The 16837-nt window shown below is 44.5% G+C and overlaps 1 protein-coding gene across 4 annotated transcripts in view; it reads left to right on the plus strand.

Moving 5' to 3' along the window:
* Nucleotides 1-16837, plus strand: part of LOC138982916 (partitioning defective 3 homolog) — an 83402-nt gene that overhangs the window by 27355 nt on the left and 39210 nt on the right. For 3 of the 4 annotated variants that reach the window (XM_070356310.1, XM_070356313.1, XM_070356312.1), the window contains exons 4-10: nucleotides 3907-4034; nucleotides 4554-4760; nucleotides 7365-7489; nucleotides 8604-8687; nucleotides 12575-12700; nucleotides 13582-14272; nucleotides 16092-16232. In XM_070356310.1, coding sequence (XP_070212411.1) covers nucleotides 3907-4034; nucleotides 4554-4760; nucleotides 7365-7489; nucleotides 8604-8687; nucleotides 12575-12700; nucleotides 13582-14272; nucleotides 16092-16232 — 1502 coding nt within the window. The remainder of the gene's footprint in view (nucleotides 1-3906; nucleotides 4035-4553; nucleotides 4761-7364; nucleotides 7490-8603; nucleotides 8688-12574; nucleotides 12701-13581; nucleotides 14273-16091; nucleotides 16233-16837) is intronic. The other variant, XM_070356311.1, reaches the window with a different exon arrangement.

Consider the following 16837-nt stretch of genomic DNA (forward strand, 5'->3'; position numbering starts at 1 on the left):
TGTGTGGGGGGGGGGGGGGGTGGTGCTAGCGTCTCAAGTACACAACTGATGCGGTGACAGTGCAAACAGTCAATACTTCTCGCTGTCTTTTTTTCTTGTGGAAATGTCTGGTTTGCGAAGGTCTCTGCAGGAGCGCACTGGCGAAGAAGGGATATCTGGCATCACTGCAGCTTTTCTCTTTCTCTACGCACCCCCACCCCTCACCCTCCTCCATCTCCCCTCCTTTGCAACCATCACCACTTTTTTTCTCCTATGGCCGAGGAGGATAAATTGACCCGTGCAAGCTGGCGTAAAAGAGAAAGTCAGATGAAGAGCAAAGATACGGGCGGTATGGCGGAAATTGATCAGTATTTATGGCCAGCGCTTTTATCACAAGCCATCTTTGCCAGATCTATACGGGGCAGATCGCTGAATGCTATGCAAATGGAGGGGGGGGGGGGGTGTTTGCGCATGGGGGTAGCTGTTTGGAGGTGATGCCTAATCACCCCCCTGTGGAAAGCTGAGGCATGGGAGGGAAAGTAGTAGGTAATTTGCCAGGGCTTGTCGACCAGTCATTGTGAAATTGCTGAATTATTGCTAGACCGTTTGTTCTGAAGTAACTTATATAACCTATTTGTATGTAGACATTGTAAAGCTTTGGTTTTGGTCTTTTGGGTGGAAGTTTGTGGGGTCTTTGTTGTCGGCAAACCAAGAATGGCCCACAGGGTTTTACGGGGCAAAGAAACAAAAAGGTAATGGTATCGATAGATGTCCTGAAAGCACAGGCCACTGGATCATTTGCATGTCTTGTAACCAGATAGGTTATGTTTCTCTGGGCAAAGATAGGTTTGTTTCTCTGGGCACATATAGGTTATGTTTCTTTGGGCACAGATAGGTGATGTTTCTCTGGGCACAGATAGGTTATGTTCCTCTGGGCACAGATAGGTTACGTTTCTCTGGGCACAGATAGGTTACGTTTCTCTGGGCACAGATAGGTTACGTTTCTCTGGGCACAGATAGGTGATGTTTCTCTGGGCACAGATAGGTGATGTTTCTCTGGGCACAGATAGGTTATGTTCCTCTGGGCACAGATAGGTTACGTTTCTCTGGGCACAGATAGGTTACGTTTCTCTGGGCACAGATAGGTTACGTTTCTCTGGGCACAGATAGGTTGTGTTTCTCTGGGAACAGATAGGTTAGGTTTGTCTGGGCACAGATAGGTTACGTTTCTCTGGGAACAGATAGGTTACGTTTCTCTGGGAACAGATAGGTTACGTTTCTCTGGGCACAGATAGGTTACGTTTCTCTGGGCACAGATAGGTTGTGTTTCTCTGGGAACAGATAGGTTATGTTTCTCTGGGCACAGATAGGTTATGTTTGTCTGGGCACAGATAGGTTATGTTTGTCTGGGCACAGATAGGTTATGTTTGTCTGGGCACAGATAGGTTGTGTTTCTCTGGGCATAGATAGGTTGTGTTTCTCTGGGCACAGATAGGTTGTGTTTCTCTGGGCACAGATAGGTTATGTTTCTCTGGGCACAGATAGGTTATGTTTCCCTGGGCAGATGTTTGAATGGTTTCTGTACAGCTGTCGGTCAGGACAATGTGGACTAGTTTTGGAAACGAAATTAGCGTTGTGCACTCAGCTCTGTAGAGACTCTTGTAGTACTGCAGTGCCTTAGTACAATTTCGTTTCTTCTCCACAACAAAGGTATGACATGTTTTTAACACCAAAGATTCAACATTGTCTTCTCGGCTTAACCGAATGCCCAGGTTTAGGACAAACGTAAGGGTATTTGAGTTGAACTTGAAGTAGTATCTCTCCCAGAGGCATTGTTTGTAACATTCACACAGGGGTGATGACTCCACGAATATTTGTGAGGGTTCTTCAGTGAGTTGACTGCAAAACATGGGACTGAATGTGAAGCAAGCTACAGTTAGCTTCGTTTCCATTTACAGCAGCATTTTCCAGTACACAGTAGGCCAGTGGGTGAAAGACAAATTTGTCTTCTGTAAGTGGGGCCGTGTCTGCTTTTTTCTCTGGTTGCCGACTTCTATTTGTTGGACTTGTGAGAGCTATTGGAGTCAATTAGTTGTGTCAGTTTGACAGCTTGAAGTGTGAGTTGTGAGAGGGTGTATGTTTAACGGTTTGTGTGTGTGTGTGTGTATGTGTGTGTGTGTGTCTCTATCTCTCTCTGGCTCTCTCTCTCTCTCTATCTCTATATCTCTCTCTCTCTCTCTCTCTCTCTCTCTCTCTCTCTCTCTCTCTCTCTCTCTCTCTCTATCTCTCTCTCTTTTGTCTGTATAGACGTGTACCTGACCAATGCATCTCTATCCTGTTTATATCAATATATGTGCCTGTGATTGCAAACAGAAGCTTTTCTACTCCCCAAAGCAGAAAGACACTTGTACTTGAAGAATAGCCAGGTACTGTAGTAGGGACAAAGAGGTGGGTTCTTTTGTTGCCCCGATTTAATGACAGAGAAAGAAGATAGGGAAAGCAATAGATTACAGGGTTCTTTTGTAGTGGTAGACAGGGTAGTATACACAAGGTATTGATTTGAGTCCTTTATCCATGAGTGAAGACACTGTGACAACATTGGGAGTGTAATCACAGGTTGGTGTTAGGGTATGTTTGACTCCATTGCAGCCCCCCCCCCCTTTACCACTCCCCCTGTCTGTCTGTCTGTCTGTCTGTCTCTCTCTCTCTCTCTGTCTCTCTCTCTGTCTCTCTCCTATCTCTCACACACTCCCTCTCTCTCCCTCTCTCTCTTTCTCTGTCTCCCTTGCTCTCTCTCTCTCTCTCTAACTCACTCTCTCTCTGTCTCTATCTCTCTGTCTCTCACACACTCCCTCTCTCTCTTTCTCTCTCCGTCTCCCTTGCTCTCTCACTCTCTCTCTATCTCTCATACACTCCCTCTCTCTCTTTCTCTGTCTCCCTTGCTCTCTCTCTCTCTCTCTCTCTCTCTCTCTCAGGCACGCATGCGCACACACACGCACACACACACACACGCACGCACAAACACGCACGCACACACACATGTATATAACCCTTGGTATTTCTGTGCTGACTAATTTTGACAACTGCTGCATGCCAAATAGCTTGACTGGTCCTGGTGGGAAAGGCTGTGGCTTGTTGAAACAGTGTGGACAGACTTGTTAATGAAACTCTGAACTACAATGTGTTCTGCATTCACAAGCTTTTGCCTGATGCTTGAGTAAGAGAGTGGATGGGGAGAGGGGGGAATACAGACAGGGATGAGGTGTCTGTGTGTGCATGTCTGTAACTTACTATAAGCAATACAGTCTGTCTGTGTGTATGAATTTGTGTGTAGCTAGTGCTACACAAGGCTGTGTGTGTGTGTTTGTTTGTGCGTGTGAGTGTGTGTGTGAGTGTGTGAGTGTGTGTGTGTGTGTGTGTGTGTGTGTGTGAGTGTGTGTGTGTGTGTGTGTGTGTGTGAGTGAGTGTGTGTGTGTGTGTGTGTGTGTGTGTGTGTGTGTGTGTGTGTGTGTGAGTGAGTGTGTGTGTGTGTGTGTGTGTGTGTGTGAGAGTGTGTGTGTGTGTGTGTGTGTGTGTGGGTGTGTCTGTATGTGTGTGTGTGTGTGTGTGTGTGTGTGTGTGTGTGTGTATTGCTACCTAGTTTTTCAAAGGCACTACCATTTTACCAAAATGATGACTCTTTTTGGACAATATATATATCACTTTAAAACCCCAAAACAAAGCTTTTACTCTTAGACCGTCCCCACCAAACACAGCTTTGTGCTGCATCCTGAAAATCCCCCTCAAGAGACGTCACAGCAGCCCCTTTTAATGCAAGCCTGTGCAGGGGAAGCAGAGGGGCTGTGCCAGCCACCATTGTTAGCCGCCATTGATTTTCCCGTTAAAATTGATTCCTGATTTTTTTTCTTCCTTTGCTGTGTGTTGCAGGGTCGACGCTGAGGGTGAGACGAGGGAGTGAGCCTGCCCTGAACACCCTGGGCGATGACGCAATTCAGAAGCCCCTCATTCCTATCAACAACGGCATCATTGCCCTCCATCGACGCGAGTCTGTCAGGGTGAGGCTGGCCATGTTTTCTCGGTCAAAGTTGTCGATTTTTGTAGTTTCATCTAATAACGGAGAAAAGAGAAGAAAAAAAAAGAAAAATAAAGAAAAAAATAATTCCTAACTTATCCTTACCATCCTGATAAAGTCAGCGACTGTCCGACAAAAATTTGATGAAGAATTTACTGAAACTGGTAACGGTTGCTGTTGTGTTTTCTTTTTGTTTTGAAAAAGAATTAAGTAGAGTAAAGAAAGAAAGAAAAAAAACGATCAGCTAACAAACATTCTAAAGAAGAAGAATTAACAGAAATTGGAAGATATACAAGGCAAAGCAGCACAAACAGGTAAATGAACAAACGTGGTGGGGGGGGGGGGGGGGGGGAGGGGGGGGGGAGGAACTCTGGGAAACAAATAAATGTATGCAGTATGAATGAAAAAAATAGTTGCATTGTTTTTCTTTTTTTTTAATGGGATATGTGTTAGTTGTGAAATTTGTCCCAACATCTTTCATCTTGTTTTCCCTTTCTTCAAGTACCAAAGTCATTGCTTCCAGGAGAGTGATGAGCCCAATACAGATTCGTCAGATGAAGAGAATTCAGGAAAGAGCACTCTTGACCGGAGGAAAAAGGCGCTGCTGGCACGATTCAGCCGCGACGCCTTTCGTACCTCCCTCAGCAATCGTCCGGAAATGTTCGTCTGGATGGAGGCACAGGAGCGGCAGGAAGAAAAGTTTAAACAGGTGTGAACTCTTTGATCAATGATAGGTGTTTAGGATGTCGTTAGCAGTCCAAGTGGTGGGTTTGTCTGATTATTAAGTAACCAGGCTGAGCTGTTCGAGGTATCGTTTGTCAAAGATTGCTTTTTGGCTGTTTATTTCGGCTATTTAAATGCTTAAAACCTGAAATAGCTGTGATACTAGAGATGTCAGGCCTCTCTTAGGTGAGGACACCTCTCAGTAGAGGAAACCTTTTATTGCCTCTTTGTGTACATATAATAATATTGCTATTTCATATGTAACGTGGATTTCCATTGGTCAATTGGGCAAAACTGAGCTCATTGTAAAAGTGATATCGACGACATTTCCGTCGATATCAGTTTTGATATCGACGACCTCTTTATTGCTTCCCCACTTCAAAAACAAAAACACCTAAATTTAAAAACAAACAAATATATATGAAAATGTAATGATCCCAGAATTTAGTTGAGCAAGTGACTAAAGACTTTTTGAAAGAAAAGACATTTTGAAATACTGAAAAGTACAAGAAAAGAGTGAACAAAAAGAAATAATAATCGGAGGGAGGGATATGGAACAGCCAAAACTGAGACAAATACTTTTGTAATTTCTTTACAGTAAATACAAAATGTCCAGAGAATTAGCAATATATCTAACATTGACTGACTGTGTGATGATATCTTCTGCTATTGGTCTGTTGAGACAGTGATATCAAAATCTCGACCTCCGGTCTCGATTTTGATATCACTGTCTCAACAGACCATAGCAGAAGATATCATCACACAGTCCGTCAATATTACCCGGGTACTGTCGAACCTGTCTGTAACACCCACCCAAGGGATTGACCAAAAGTGGTAGTTATACTTATAGACAGGTGGTTGCTATGGAGAGGTAAGGTATATCTGGGATCCTTGGGAGTGGTCGTTGTGGGCAGGTGGTCGTTTTCGAGACGTGGTAGCAGGGGCAGGTTCAACTGTACTACTGCATAGCTGCCAACCCTCCCGAATTTGTTGGGAATCTCCCGATGTTTGAAATTTGTCACGAAATCCTGAAATTTTTTCGATTTTCCCGAAAAGAAAATTTTCAAAAATAATTTCTGAAAGCAGCCTCTTTTGGGGTGACAAAACAGGTGAAAAGACGCTCTGGTTAACCGAGACCAGCCAAGTCGTGTTGTGTTGTTCTTTCTTTTGTTAAATGAAAGGCAGTTTTGAGCATAACATTCTAGAAAAACAAACATTTTTGGCACCTTCATTTACACAAAAAAACTTCAGCTTCAGGGGCCCTTGCCCCCAGACCCCCACCAAGGGCGTTGCCCCTGGACCCCACCGGGGGCCTTCTGCGGCCGCCAGACCCCCACAGGAATTTCATAGTCATAAATTTGGCAGCCATGCTTCTGTAGTGAAGTAATAAACTTATAGCTGGTTCTAAGAGATACTGCTGGACTGGAAGCACATTTTGTAACCTGGTCAAACCTTCTGTTTGACAATTCTCCATGTAACATGTATTTAACTGCAGATGGAACATGGTTGCAGTGTATTTACGCCACCTTTGATCTGCCACAGTAACTGAGTGGCTGGTTTGTGTGGGAGGCAGGGGTTTGCAGTTACCTCATACCGTTTAGTAGAATGGCTGCCACAATCATTGATCTTTTGATCTTTTGCAAGCAGCTAGTTTTGTTGCAGTAAATCATTGCTGGCAAATGCTTTCAGCTGCAGCTTTGTGATCCATATCAGACCTATTTAGATCTGTTCCACAGTGGTAAATAATGGCAAATAAAAGAAAACATCTCAGGGACAGCTCATTGAGATCAAATTGAAGAAACTGTTTATGGAAAAGAAGTTGTGTACAGAATCGAAAAGATACAATGGTCGTTTATAGTGTACACCTTCTCATGTTGTTTTTCAGTACTTTGTGTTTCTGTCTTACATGTTCTGGGGTAAATGCATGGAAAATGTTTGGATTTCTTCATCTGCTTATGGATACAGTCTTCAAACTCAAGAAGTAACTCTGCCGGATTCCGGCATGGTTGGCCTAGTGGTAAGGCGTCCGCCCCGTGATCGGGAGGTCGTGGGTTCGAACCCCGGCCGGGTCATACCTAAGACTTAAAAATTGGCAATCTAGTGGCTGCTCCGCCTGGCGTCTGGCATTATGGGGTTAGTGCTAGGACTGGTTGGTCCGGTGTCAGAATAATGTGACTGGGTGAGACATGAAGCCTGTGCTGCGACTTCTGTCTTGTGTGTGACGCACGTTATATGTCAAAGCAGCACCGCCCTGATATGGCCCTTCGTGGTCGGCTGGGCGTTAAGCAAACAAACAAACAAACAAACAAACAAACTGTGCCGGGTTGGTATGGGTTGTGAAAGAGTGAATAATCTTGCTATTACTATTAGTGAGGCAAGCTTTCTACAGGTGCTCCTTGTCCACGTGTTTGAGACACACCCCTGGCTAGTGACTGGCCTATAATGTCACGTGGGAAAGTTTGACTCAATAAAAGCAAGAGCATTCACTCTCTCACAAACCTGACATAGTTATTTCTGAACATCATCTATTCTCCTTTGCAGTTTTGTTCATGTGAAAAGGACTTGACACGGGCCGCTTTGCATGTTACAGGGGAAGGAAGAGAAGTCGATAAAGGAAGACATTCCGAAGAAGGGGAAGGAAGAGAGGAAAGGCCCAGTGGGGGCCAGCACCACAGACACAAAAACGACCAAGCAGCAACAGCAAGAAACCGGAAGGTACTGGACACTTTAGAACATTTTTTCTTTTTTTCTTCATTACTTATATTGTCCTATCACTGGGATATTTGGGGTGCTTCCTGGCAGTGGAAAGCTAGCAGCAACAGTGTCGCGCTACCCAGGTGTGTGCGTATAGTTAGGTTTAATCAACCACCTGCACTTCTGGCAGAGTGACCAAGGTCTTTTACGTGCTACAGTGGTGACACGGGGATGGGACAAGGATACCGTCTCATGAGTATGAGTTGATCTGTGTCCATTCCCGTGAGAACTGTTACCTGTGGATCACAAGTCAGTGCTCTACCTTCTGAGCTATCAGCCCCTCTCATCTTCACCCCCATGGTATCCATATCATCATTGTTGCTGTTAACACTACCACAAATACTCACATGACATCTACCATGCATTTACTTTGTCTTTATTCCTAGTGTTGTTCTTGTTAGCATTGAACTGTATGCTTTCAAGCCTGTGCTGCGACTTCTGTCTTGTGTGTGGCGCACGTTAAATGTCAAAGCAGCACCGCCCTGATATCACCCTTCGTGGTGAACTGGGCGTTAAGCAATAAAAAAGAAGAAGAAAGAGTATGCTTTCAACTTCTGTTTGTCTCTTGCTTTTATTCTGGTGTAAAACCTGTAGGTTCTCTGGTGGTAATGAATATACAGGCATGGGAATTGTCCGCTGAAAGGCAAATTTCCGCCGAATTTTTTGTTGTTGTTCCGCTGAAAAAACAAAAGTGTCCGCCGACTTTGATGTTACTTACAAATGTTCAGCCTTTTTTTCTTTTTTCAATTCCCATGCCTGAATATATGATTACTCGCCTGGCAGTGGCAGTGGTTGAATTCTGGTTTGGGACCAGCAGATTGAACTGTGTTGAGCATTTTCTCCCACTGCCTGGCAGAACTTCATCAATAATTGATTTCTTGGGGTCATTTTAGCTGGGCCAAAGTGCTTACAGCCAGGGCAGGTGACATAATGTGTAAATGGTGTGTACAGGCACAGGAAAAGGGTGTTTGGTGTACAGGGACTGTTGCCAAGGTGATTTTCTTTTTTCTTTCCTTTTTTTTGTTGTTGCCCAAAAGCACTAATGGTTCTTTTTTGTTTTGTTTTGCTTTTTCAGCACTGACTGTACAGTAATCAGCCTGTCCAATGACGGAGGGCCTCTGGGTATTCACGTTGTTCCAGCATCTGATGATAATGGAAGGTAATGGTCTTACAATTGCACATTAGCCTTTCAGCAACCATGTTAGGGTTAAATTAAACATTACAGGTCCAGACCTGTTTACACTACACATTGAGCGTAGTAAACTACGAATTTGAATAATATACTACGCAACTACGCAAGTCTGTCGTTTTCTACGCAAACGGTATTTAAAAAAATAAAAAATAAAAAAAATAAAAAATTCTTTTTTTTCTTTTTCTTTTTCGTCTTTACACATGTTCCTTGTCCCGTTGTGCTCTCACACCGCCCCGTCCCTGCACGCAAACGGTATTGTTTCGGCTACGCATATCACAATCCATAATTTTCTTCATCTCCCTTGACCGATCCATTTTCCAATCCTTGTTTTCGGCCAGCAGTCGTTTGCTGCGTGCAGCGCGTAAAGCGCCCACGGGCGTTGCGTTGTTGACGAGCCGCAGGAAGCTTGTTAATGCCGAATAGGCTTCTCCAAGCAAATGCCGGGCACAACTGAAAGCGTTACTGCCAAACCATGCGGGCGTTTCGACACAATGGCTGAACGCAGAGCACACAAAAGTGAAGATGAGAACTGTGAAGAAAATGACTCCGAAAGGCCACCGACCAAAAAGAAAAAGACGAGCAATGCGCCGAACCAAGTCTTTCTGCCAAAATATCATCAGGACTACCCATGCCTTGTCTTCGCGGAAAGGAAAACATCATGCTCATTGCACTGTCTGCAATTCCCATTTTTTCGTCAGTCAATCAATACATGTGGTAAAAAGTAGCAATCATTGTTCTTGTTGTTGTGATAGGTCGACGAGAAATTCTACACATTCAATTACAAAACTACACATTTGCCTCATTTTGCTCCCAGAAAATACACATGCAATGTTTTAGGGGTAAACAGGTCTGCAGGTCAGAGAGAAATATGTTTGATAACAGGTGCTCGACAGTCAGGTATTGCAGCGGTGTTGGATTGGTTGAAATTGAGATTTGTTGTGATTTCAACGAATCAGGCCCCGCGGTTTGTTCTCGACGGTTAGGATGGCACCCACCTTTGCTTCGTGCTCCTCAGCCCTGTTTGTTTGACCAGAAGAAAAACTTATAGTAGTAGATGTTTGACAGTTTGAGTGTGTATTAACAGCTATTGTGTTTTCAGCGTAGCAATAGGGTCCGATATTTAGAAGAGACAAGTATAATGCCGACGAGTCGAAGACGAGTCGCATTATACTTGTTCGAGTCTAAATATCGGACCCTATTGCTACGATGAAAACACAATAGCGTTTATATAGCTATTCTGACATTAAATTCTGTGTTAAAATCATGTTTTTGTCAGCAACAAGTACCAGAATGGTCCATGTCGTTGATTGCAGACGACAGTTCCCTTTCCGCATGAAGCCACGGAAATAACCGAACATTGAAAAACCCATGGACATGTATTACGGAGAAAACTCGAGATAACCGGATGCTTAGCATTACGTCAATATGTTAGGAATCATATGACGTCATGACGTATCATGCTTGCCTACGTCAGACATGGGATTCTTCCGTAAAATTACGGAATTCCGTAAATTTTTAGGCTCCAGGGATCATTCTTGAGATTCGTGCAAATCCGCTGAGAAAATGTTGGGGTATATGTAGGTATAGACCCAAGTTTTTCGGCCGGTCCGCTGATCGCGACGCTCCATTCCATACTATTCTTGAACGGTTGGTTCATAAAACGGTCAGACTGTTGCTGGTCGATCCGTATGGGAACGCGCTCTGTGTCTTTGTCTCCCACAGTCACCGTTTCAACGTAGCTATCGGGGATACAGTATAAGCATACCGTATGAGAATGATTCGGCGCCATTTTTACATCGCTTTGAGCCACTTGCCAAAATGATGAGGAAGCTAAAGCGAGACGAAACCGTTCTATCCCGGGAAATTGACCAGCAGAAGTACAAGAAAAATCTCTGGAGATTCGACTGGCTCGATGAAGTTGTATCATTGAGCTGGAAATACGAGAAAGGCCAGAAGACACAAGACGTGAAACTGAAAGTTGGCGATGCTTTTGCTAAAATCAACTTGCCGGGAAAAGCTCAGTGCACTTTGTGCAACTATGTTAATGTTATCAACTACGGTTCCAATGGAAAGACTGCCCTCAAAAGCCACTTGAAAAGCAACAAGCACCTGACTATCCTGAAAACCCAGTCGTGTAATCAGTCACTGGGGTCGTTTGGCACCGACAAGGTAAGAACATTGAAACCACACCGTCACACGCCACCACCCCCCCCCCCCCCCCATCCCCGTCCGTCTCTCTCTCTCTCTCTCTCTCTCTCTCTCTCTCTCTCTCTCTCTCTCTCTCTCTCTCTCTCTCTCTCTCTCTCTCTCTCTCTCTCTCTCTCTCTCTCTCTCTCTCTCTCTCTCTCTCTCTCTCTCTCTCTCTCTCTCTCTCTCTCTCTTTCTCCTCCTTATTTTGAGTCTTAGCGTAAAATTAATTTGAGAAACATGGGAAGGAAGAGAAAGGGGGGGGGGGGGGGGCTATGATTAAGCTGAAATATGCATTTCAGGGCCATTTTTGTGTGTCTAAAACACTAAAAACCTTCAGCTTATGGGGGCTTCGCCCCCAGACCCCGACCAGGGGCGTTGCCCCTGGACCCTACTGGGGGCCTTCTGCGGCCCCCAGACCTCCACCTTTTTTTTTTCCTTAATTATCACTTTTTCGGAATCCCATGTCTGCTACGTAGATTGTATGTTCGAAAGTCTGACTTCTGTTGGGAATTCGCGTGGTGAAGACTGCGGTAAATCTGTAGATGATAAGAGAACAAGGATTGTCTCAGAAGAAACGACTAAATGTTTCAGACCGGTAACTTCATTTCAACATTGCACAATACAATGGACGTTCTATGTGACAGGGGTGTTTGCTGATTTTGTGTTAAACATTGGAGAGATCGTCTGCTAGAATCAGAGATAGGTCGCTTCAGATTGCAGCTTCTGGAAATTTGCATGGTTTGTTGCCTGTTAAAGAACTGGATTTTACACGTAATGTATGTCATGTAGTACATACAGTAAGCAACAACAAAAACACACACAAAGCAAATGGCATTGTCTGTCGACTAGTCACAGAAACAAACCTGGCGAGGTATGCGTGTACTTTATACACGTGGAAGAAACCGGAACCATGCGTCTTTGTTATTGCCGATATCGTTTGGATATCGGCAAAAATGGCCAACTTCCGTAGCTTTATGCTTTGATGATCGGAAAAGGGATGTGTGAGACCATCCAATCACAGCCCCCGAATTCCCCCACGTGTCTATCAGAATAGCTATATACCATGATAACCTCAAAGTAATTAAAGCTAAATGTGTTGTTAAAACAGAATTCACTGAATACCATTCTCTTCACTTTTAGCAAGGTGTTGCACATTACTGGTCCAAGGGCAGCATTTGGGGGTGGGGGTATTGCAATCAGCATTGGACCAATATATTTAAGATTTCCCGTGTAGTGGCCTGTATTTTGTTGAAGGTGATTCATAAATATTCAAAACAGCATGAAAATGAGGTTATCCTTCTGATGGTTGAAAAACAGATATCTTGGACTCTTGAAAAATCGTACAGTCGATGCTTGACGGATGTCATTGCATGTCCCCTTTATTCCTGCAGACTAAGATACAGTACGACCTCTTCGTTAAGACTTCCCTGCAACAGTGCAAGTAACATGTTTCCTGAGCATCTGAGTAAGGAACTGTTGGCCTAGACAGTTTTGAATGGAGATTTTTTTTTTAAACACTGCACGTGCAACTTGATGATTTGGTTTCTGTGGCTTTTAGGGTCTTGCAAAAGTTTTCGCTGTACAACACCTGCTCAGTCTTGTGCTCTGTATGCTTTGTGTCCTTTGTTTGTTGGATCACTAAGATCACTGTGTGTGTGTTGCAGGGACATGGGTCTGATGATTCAGAGTGTGGAGCCTGGAGGTCGCATCCAGAAAGACGGGCGGCTGAGTCAAGGTGATCGTATTGTGGAAATCAATGGTGTCGACCTTGCCAGTTCAACCTTCACTAGGTCAGTGGTCTTAATTTCTGCATGCATGTGTATTGTTCGGTTGCGAGTTCGACCCTGGGTCAGGGCGTTAGCAATTTTCTCCCCCCTTTCCTAACCTAGGTGGTGGGTTCAAGTGCTAGTCTTTCGGATGAGATGAAAAACCGAGGTCCCTTCGTGTACACTACATTGGGGTGTGCACGTTAAAGATCCCACGATTGACAAAAGGGTCTTTCCTGGTAAAATTGTATAGGCATAGATAAAAAAAATGTCCACCAAAATACCCGTGGGACATGGAATAATAGGCCGTGAAAAGTAGGATATGCGCCGAAATGGCTGCGATCTGCTGGTCGATGTGAATGCGTGATGTATTGTGTAAAAAATTCCATCTCACACGGCATAAATAAATCCCTGCGCCTTGAGTCCGAGTCTGGAGATACGCGCGCGATATAAGACTTGATATAATTAGACCTGTGTCGATGGGAATCCAAAAACAAACAGGCTGCCAACGTTCCAATGGTGTTGCTTGTGTCTTCCCAGTCAGCTGCTGGACAATTTGTCAAATAAGTTTATTTTCTGTATTATAAGTGTTTGTCTTTCTGTCCTCTTAAAAGACCGCTTGGTCGAAGATCAGCGAACGTAACGTTTTGTTTGGTCAGAAATGTTCCATTAACACACCTTTGTTGTTTTTTTATGCTAAAGGGACGCTTTAGCTTCATTCTGTGACTTGGCATTTGATGACCGATTATTGGTTTTTGACTGTCGTAATCTGAGAGGATCGTACCAGAGCTGGCAGAAATTCTTCTCCGTGTTTAAAAAAGAAAAAAGAAAAAAAGACCTAGTTTAAAAATGTTCTTTGGCAAACATTGCATTCAAACTAAATCTGGTTTTCTCCACCCTGACAGAGCCCAAGATATATTTCGCAGTGCGATGAAGACGGACGAGATCCGCCTCAAGGTGGTCAAGGTGAAGAAGAAGCCCAAACCAGCCGCGCGCCAGCCCCCAGCGGTCATGCCCAAGCCGCGGGGCCACGCCCCAGCCAAGCCCTCCCCTCTCACCCTCGCTCCCCTGAAGAACACGGACAGCTCTGACATCCCCGCCAGCCCCGACAAGAGCAGCATCCCCTCCAAGAAGGAACCGTCTCCGTCCACTTCCTCCAGCAACGGGGATTCCACGCTGAAGACCTTTTTCGTCAGCAGTCCCCCCAAAAGCGGCAGCTACGTCAACGGTGCTCACCCCCAGCCCACCACCACCTCCACCCCCGTCAGCAAGAAGTCCCAGCCCATCAAGCCCGCCCCGCCTATTCACATATCGTCGCCGACCAAAAAGACTCCGCCTGCCGTCCCTGTGCGACACCCCACGACCTCCCTGACCACTCAGGGCAAGGAGCGGCCGATAAGCGCTGTGACCAACACGCGGAAGATAGGGAGGAAGATAGAGATTGACTTGAAAAAGGGGCCGCTAGGGCTGGGGTTCAGTGTTACGTCCAGGGATAACGTGACCGGCGGTGACATTCCGATCTACATCAAAAACATTCTGCCCAAAGGGGCCGCTATTCAGGATGGTTGTTTAAAGCCTGGGGACCGCTTGTTAGAGGTAAGTGTAAGTTATGTGTTTATCGGTGTTACAGACGTGTATTTGTTCTGTGTCTGAGTGTGTGAAGAATCTGCAGCTTTTTGTGTGATTCTAAACATTTTATATTGTTGTATTTCTTAATTTATTTGAATCCTTGGAATCAGCTGAACGTAGGAGGCAGGCAACACGTCTTATTGTACACTATCATCAGGAATACATAACTTTGCCAGGCCAAACGCTAACAGCGTCTGTCGAGCCATGTAATTTTTGTTGTTGAATATTGTGTGTGTATCCTGAACATCTAATGGACTGCAGGTTCCATACAGAGTAACCTAACAAAACATTCTCTAAATAAATTGAACAAGGTTCAGACCTGGGAACCCATACGATTTCGCCGTATTTTGTACGCATGATTGTCGAGAATACGCTCAGTACGGTCAGTGGGGAAAAAATACGACGAGAAAAATTCCTAGACTACTTTTCTTCACAAGCCCATCCTGAAGCCGATCCAGTATTTTGGCACATGATTACGTCACTATATTAGCCGCTGTCAAAAAAAATATAATAGGATCGTGTCAATCCATCAAAACAACCAGGCAAACGAAAGTACGGTATTTGGCGAAATCGGCTCTGAGAATAAACAAGTGAAACAAAGAAGGAAAGTGAAAAAGTTTGAAGAAAAATATCACACACACACACACACACAATTTCTAACCAACACACACATGTAGTCCCGCCCGGAATAAGATTTTTTGGGATGATTTACGACTTTTGCGCACATTTCGAGCAGACAAAAACACAACATGGCGGCTCTCGCTCCTCCAACTATCGCGAGACACAAACAAACGAAATCTCGCGCGCGCGAGAGATCCCGATACATCCGGTGTTTCTCTGTACGCTTGTCACGACGACTTGTTGACAAATGAAGATTCGCGAAAGAAAGAGAAAAGCGCCGAGTCTTGAGTAGAGAGCTAATAAAGTACAGCTAATCGAGCGCAATGAAAATCCGCGGCGACTTCCATTAGGTGAATGCTATTCAAGTTTAGGTAACGTTTTAGCCGCATCTTTTTAAAAGCCGCAATGCGATTTTTTTTTTTTAAAGTCGCGGCTTGTAGTCTGTCAAATACGGTACAGTTTTTGTCAGTAAAAATTGAAAAAAGCATTTGTTTTAAATGAATAGGTAAACTTCATTAACGGTGTGACGGACGCGCATGAGGCATGTTTTAATCATGGATGTGCAAACGCTGTGTGGAGTACGCTCATTTTTTTGAAAATACACCAAGTTTGTTTGAGAATACTCAAAGTGCAAAACAGGGGTTCCCAGGTCTGAAGGTTGTTGATGTAAGTGCTGTTGTGAGACACCTTCCTGATGTTGACTTGCACAAGTTGTAGGAATTGAGAAGCGACTTGATCAGTACAGACCTGCAACGCTCTAAGAGCAATTGCTACGCCAAGCTAAAGATTGCTACGCTTAAACAAATAATCACAAGCATGTGAAAGTTCCCTCTTTTTTGTGAGTCCTGGTACTCATTTCTGAAAAGTTGCACTGCAGATACTCTCTTATGGGCATTGTTCCTGCATTCTAATGAAACTCCATTAAACATGTCTATTCTGCCAGAGGGCATAAATGCAGATGTGGGAATACAGTTTAAGAAATGCTACACTTAAACACCATTTGCTACACTGAAAATTCCAACAAATTCGAAATTGCTACACTTGAGGCTTCATAAGGGTTGGCAGCTCTGTCAGTGATCCATTTATCCAAGTGTGAACAGATTCCTGAAGGTGCATTGTTGGTAACAAAGAACTGAGTGATGGTCTTAGTGTGTGTGTTGTCCAGGTGAACGGCGTTTCGATGAGCGGCAAGACGCAGGCCGAGGTGGTGACCATGCTGCGAAACACCCCACAGGGCAGCGTGGTCAGTATGCTGGTCTCGCGCCAAGAGGAGGTGGACGAGAGGTTCACTGTTCCCAGGGAGATGGTCAGTACTCTTAGGTTTTCTCTCTTACTCTCACTCTCATATGCTGTGTGTTTGTGTGTGTGTCTTTCTTTAAACTATTCGCTCTCTCAGAACTTCTCTCTCTCTCTCTCTCTCTCTCTCTCTCTCTCTCTCTCTCTCTTTCTCTCTCTCTCTCCTCTCTCTCTCTCTGTCTCTCTCTCGTCCTATCTCTTTCTCTCTCTCTTCTCTCTATCTCTCTCTCTCTCTCTCTCTCTCTCTCTCTCTCTCTCTCTCTCTCTCTCTCTCTCTCTCTCTCTCTCTCTCTCTCTCTCTCTCAGAACTTCTCTATCTAGTGATGAAGTGTGTGTGAGCTCATGCACCTGAGTGCATCTATATGGTTATGTGACAGTGTGTGTATGTGCGCGTGGGTTAGTTTGTAAAACTAGCAACACAGAGCCTTTGAATCAGCACCATAACTCAAATATGCTTCTCAAATAACAAAAAGCACTTTGTGGGTTGTTCAGGTGTGATTTAACGTGTCATTTACAAATTTACCTAATCACATATCTGGCAGTCTGTAACTTGTATAAGGTTCAGGTTTTCCTGAGTCCCTCGATAAACTCTCAGTGTATTGTCTTCATGTGCGA

The sequence above is a fragment of the Littorina saxatilis genome, linkage group LG12, assembly GCF_037325665.1.
Source record: "Littorina saxatilis isolate snail1 linkage group LG12, US_GU_Lsax_2.0, whole genome shotgun sequence".
Lineage (NCBI taxonomy): Eukaryota > Metazoa > Mollusca > Gastropoda > Littorinimorpha > Littorinidae > Littorina > Littorina saxatilis.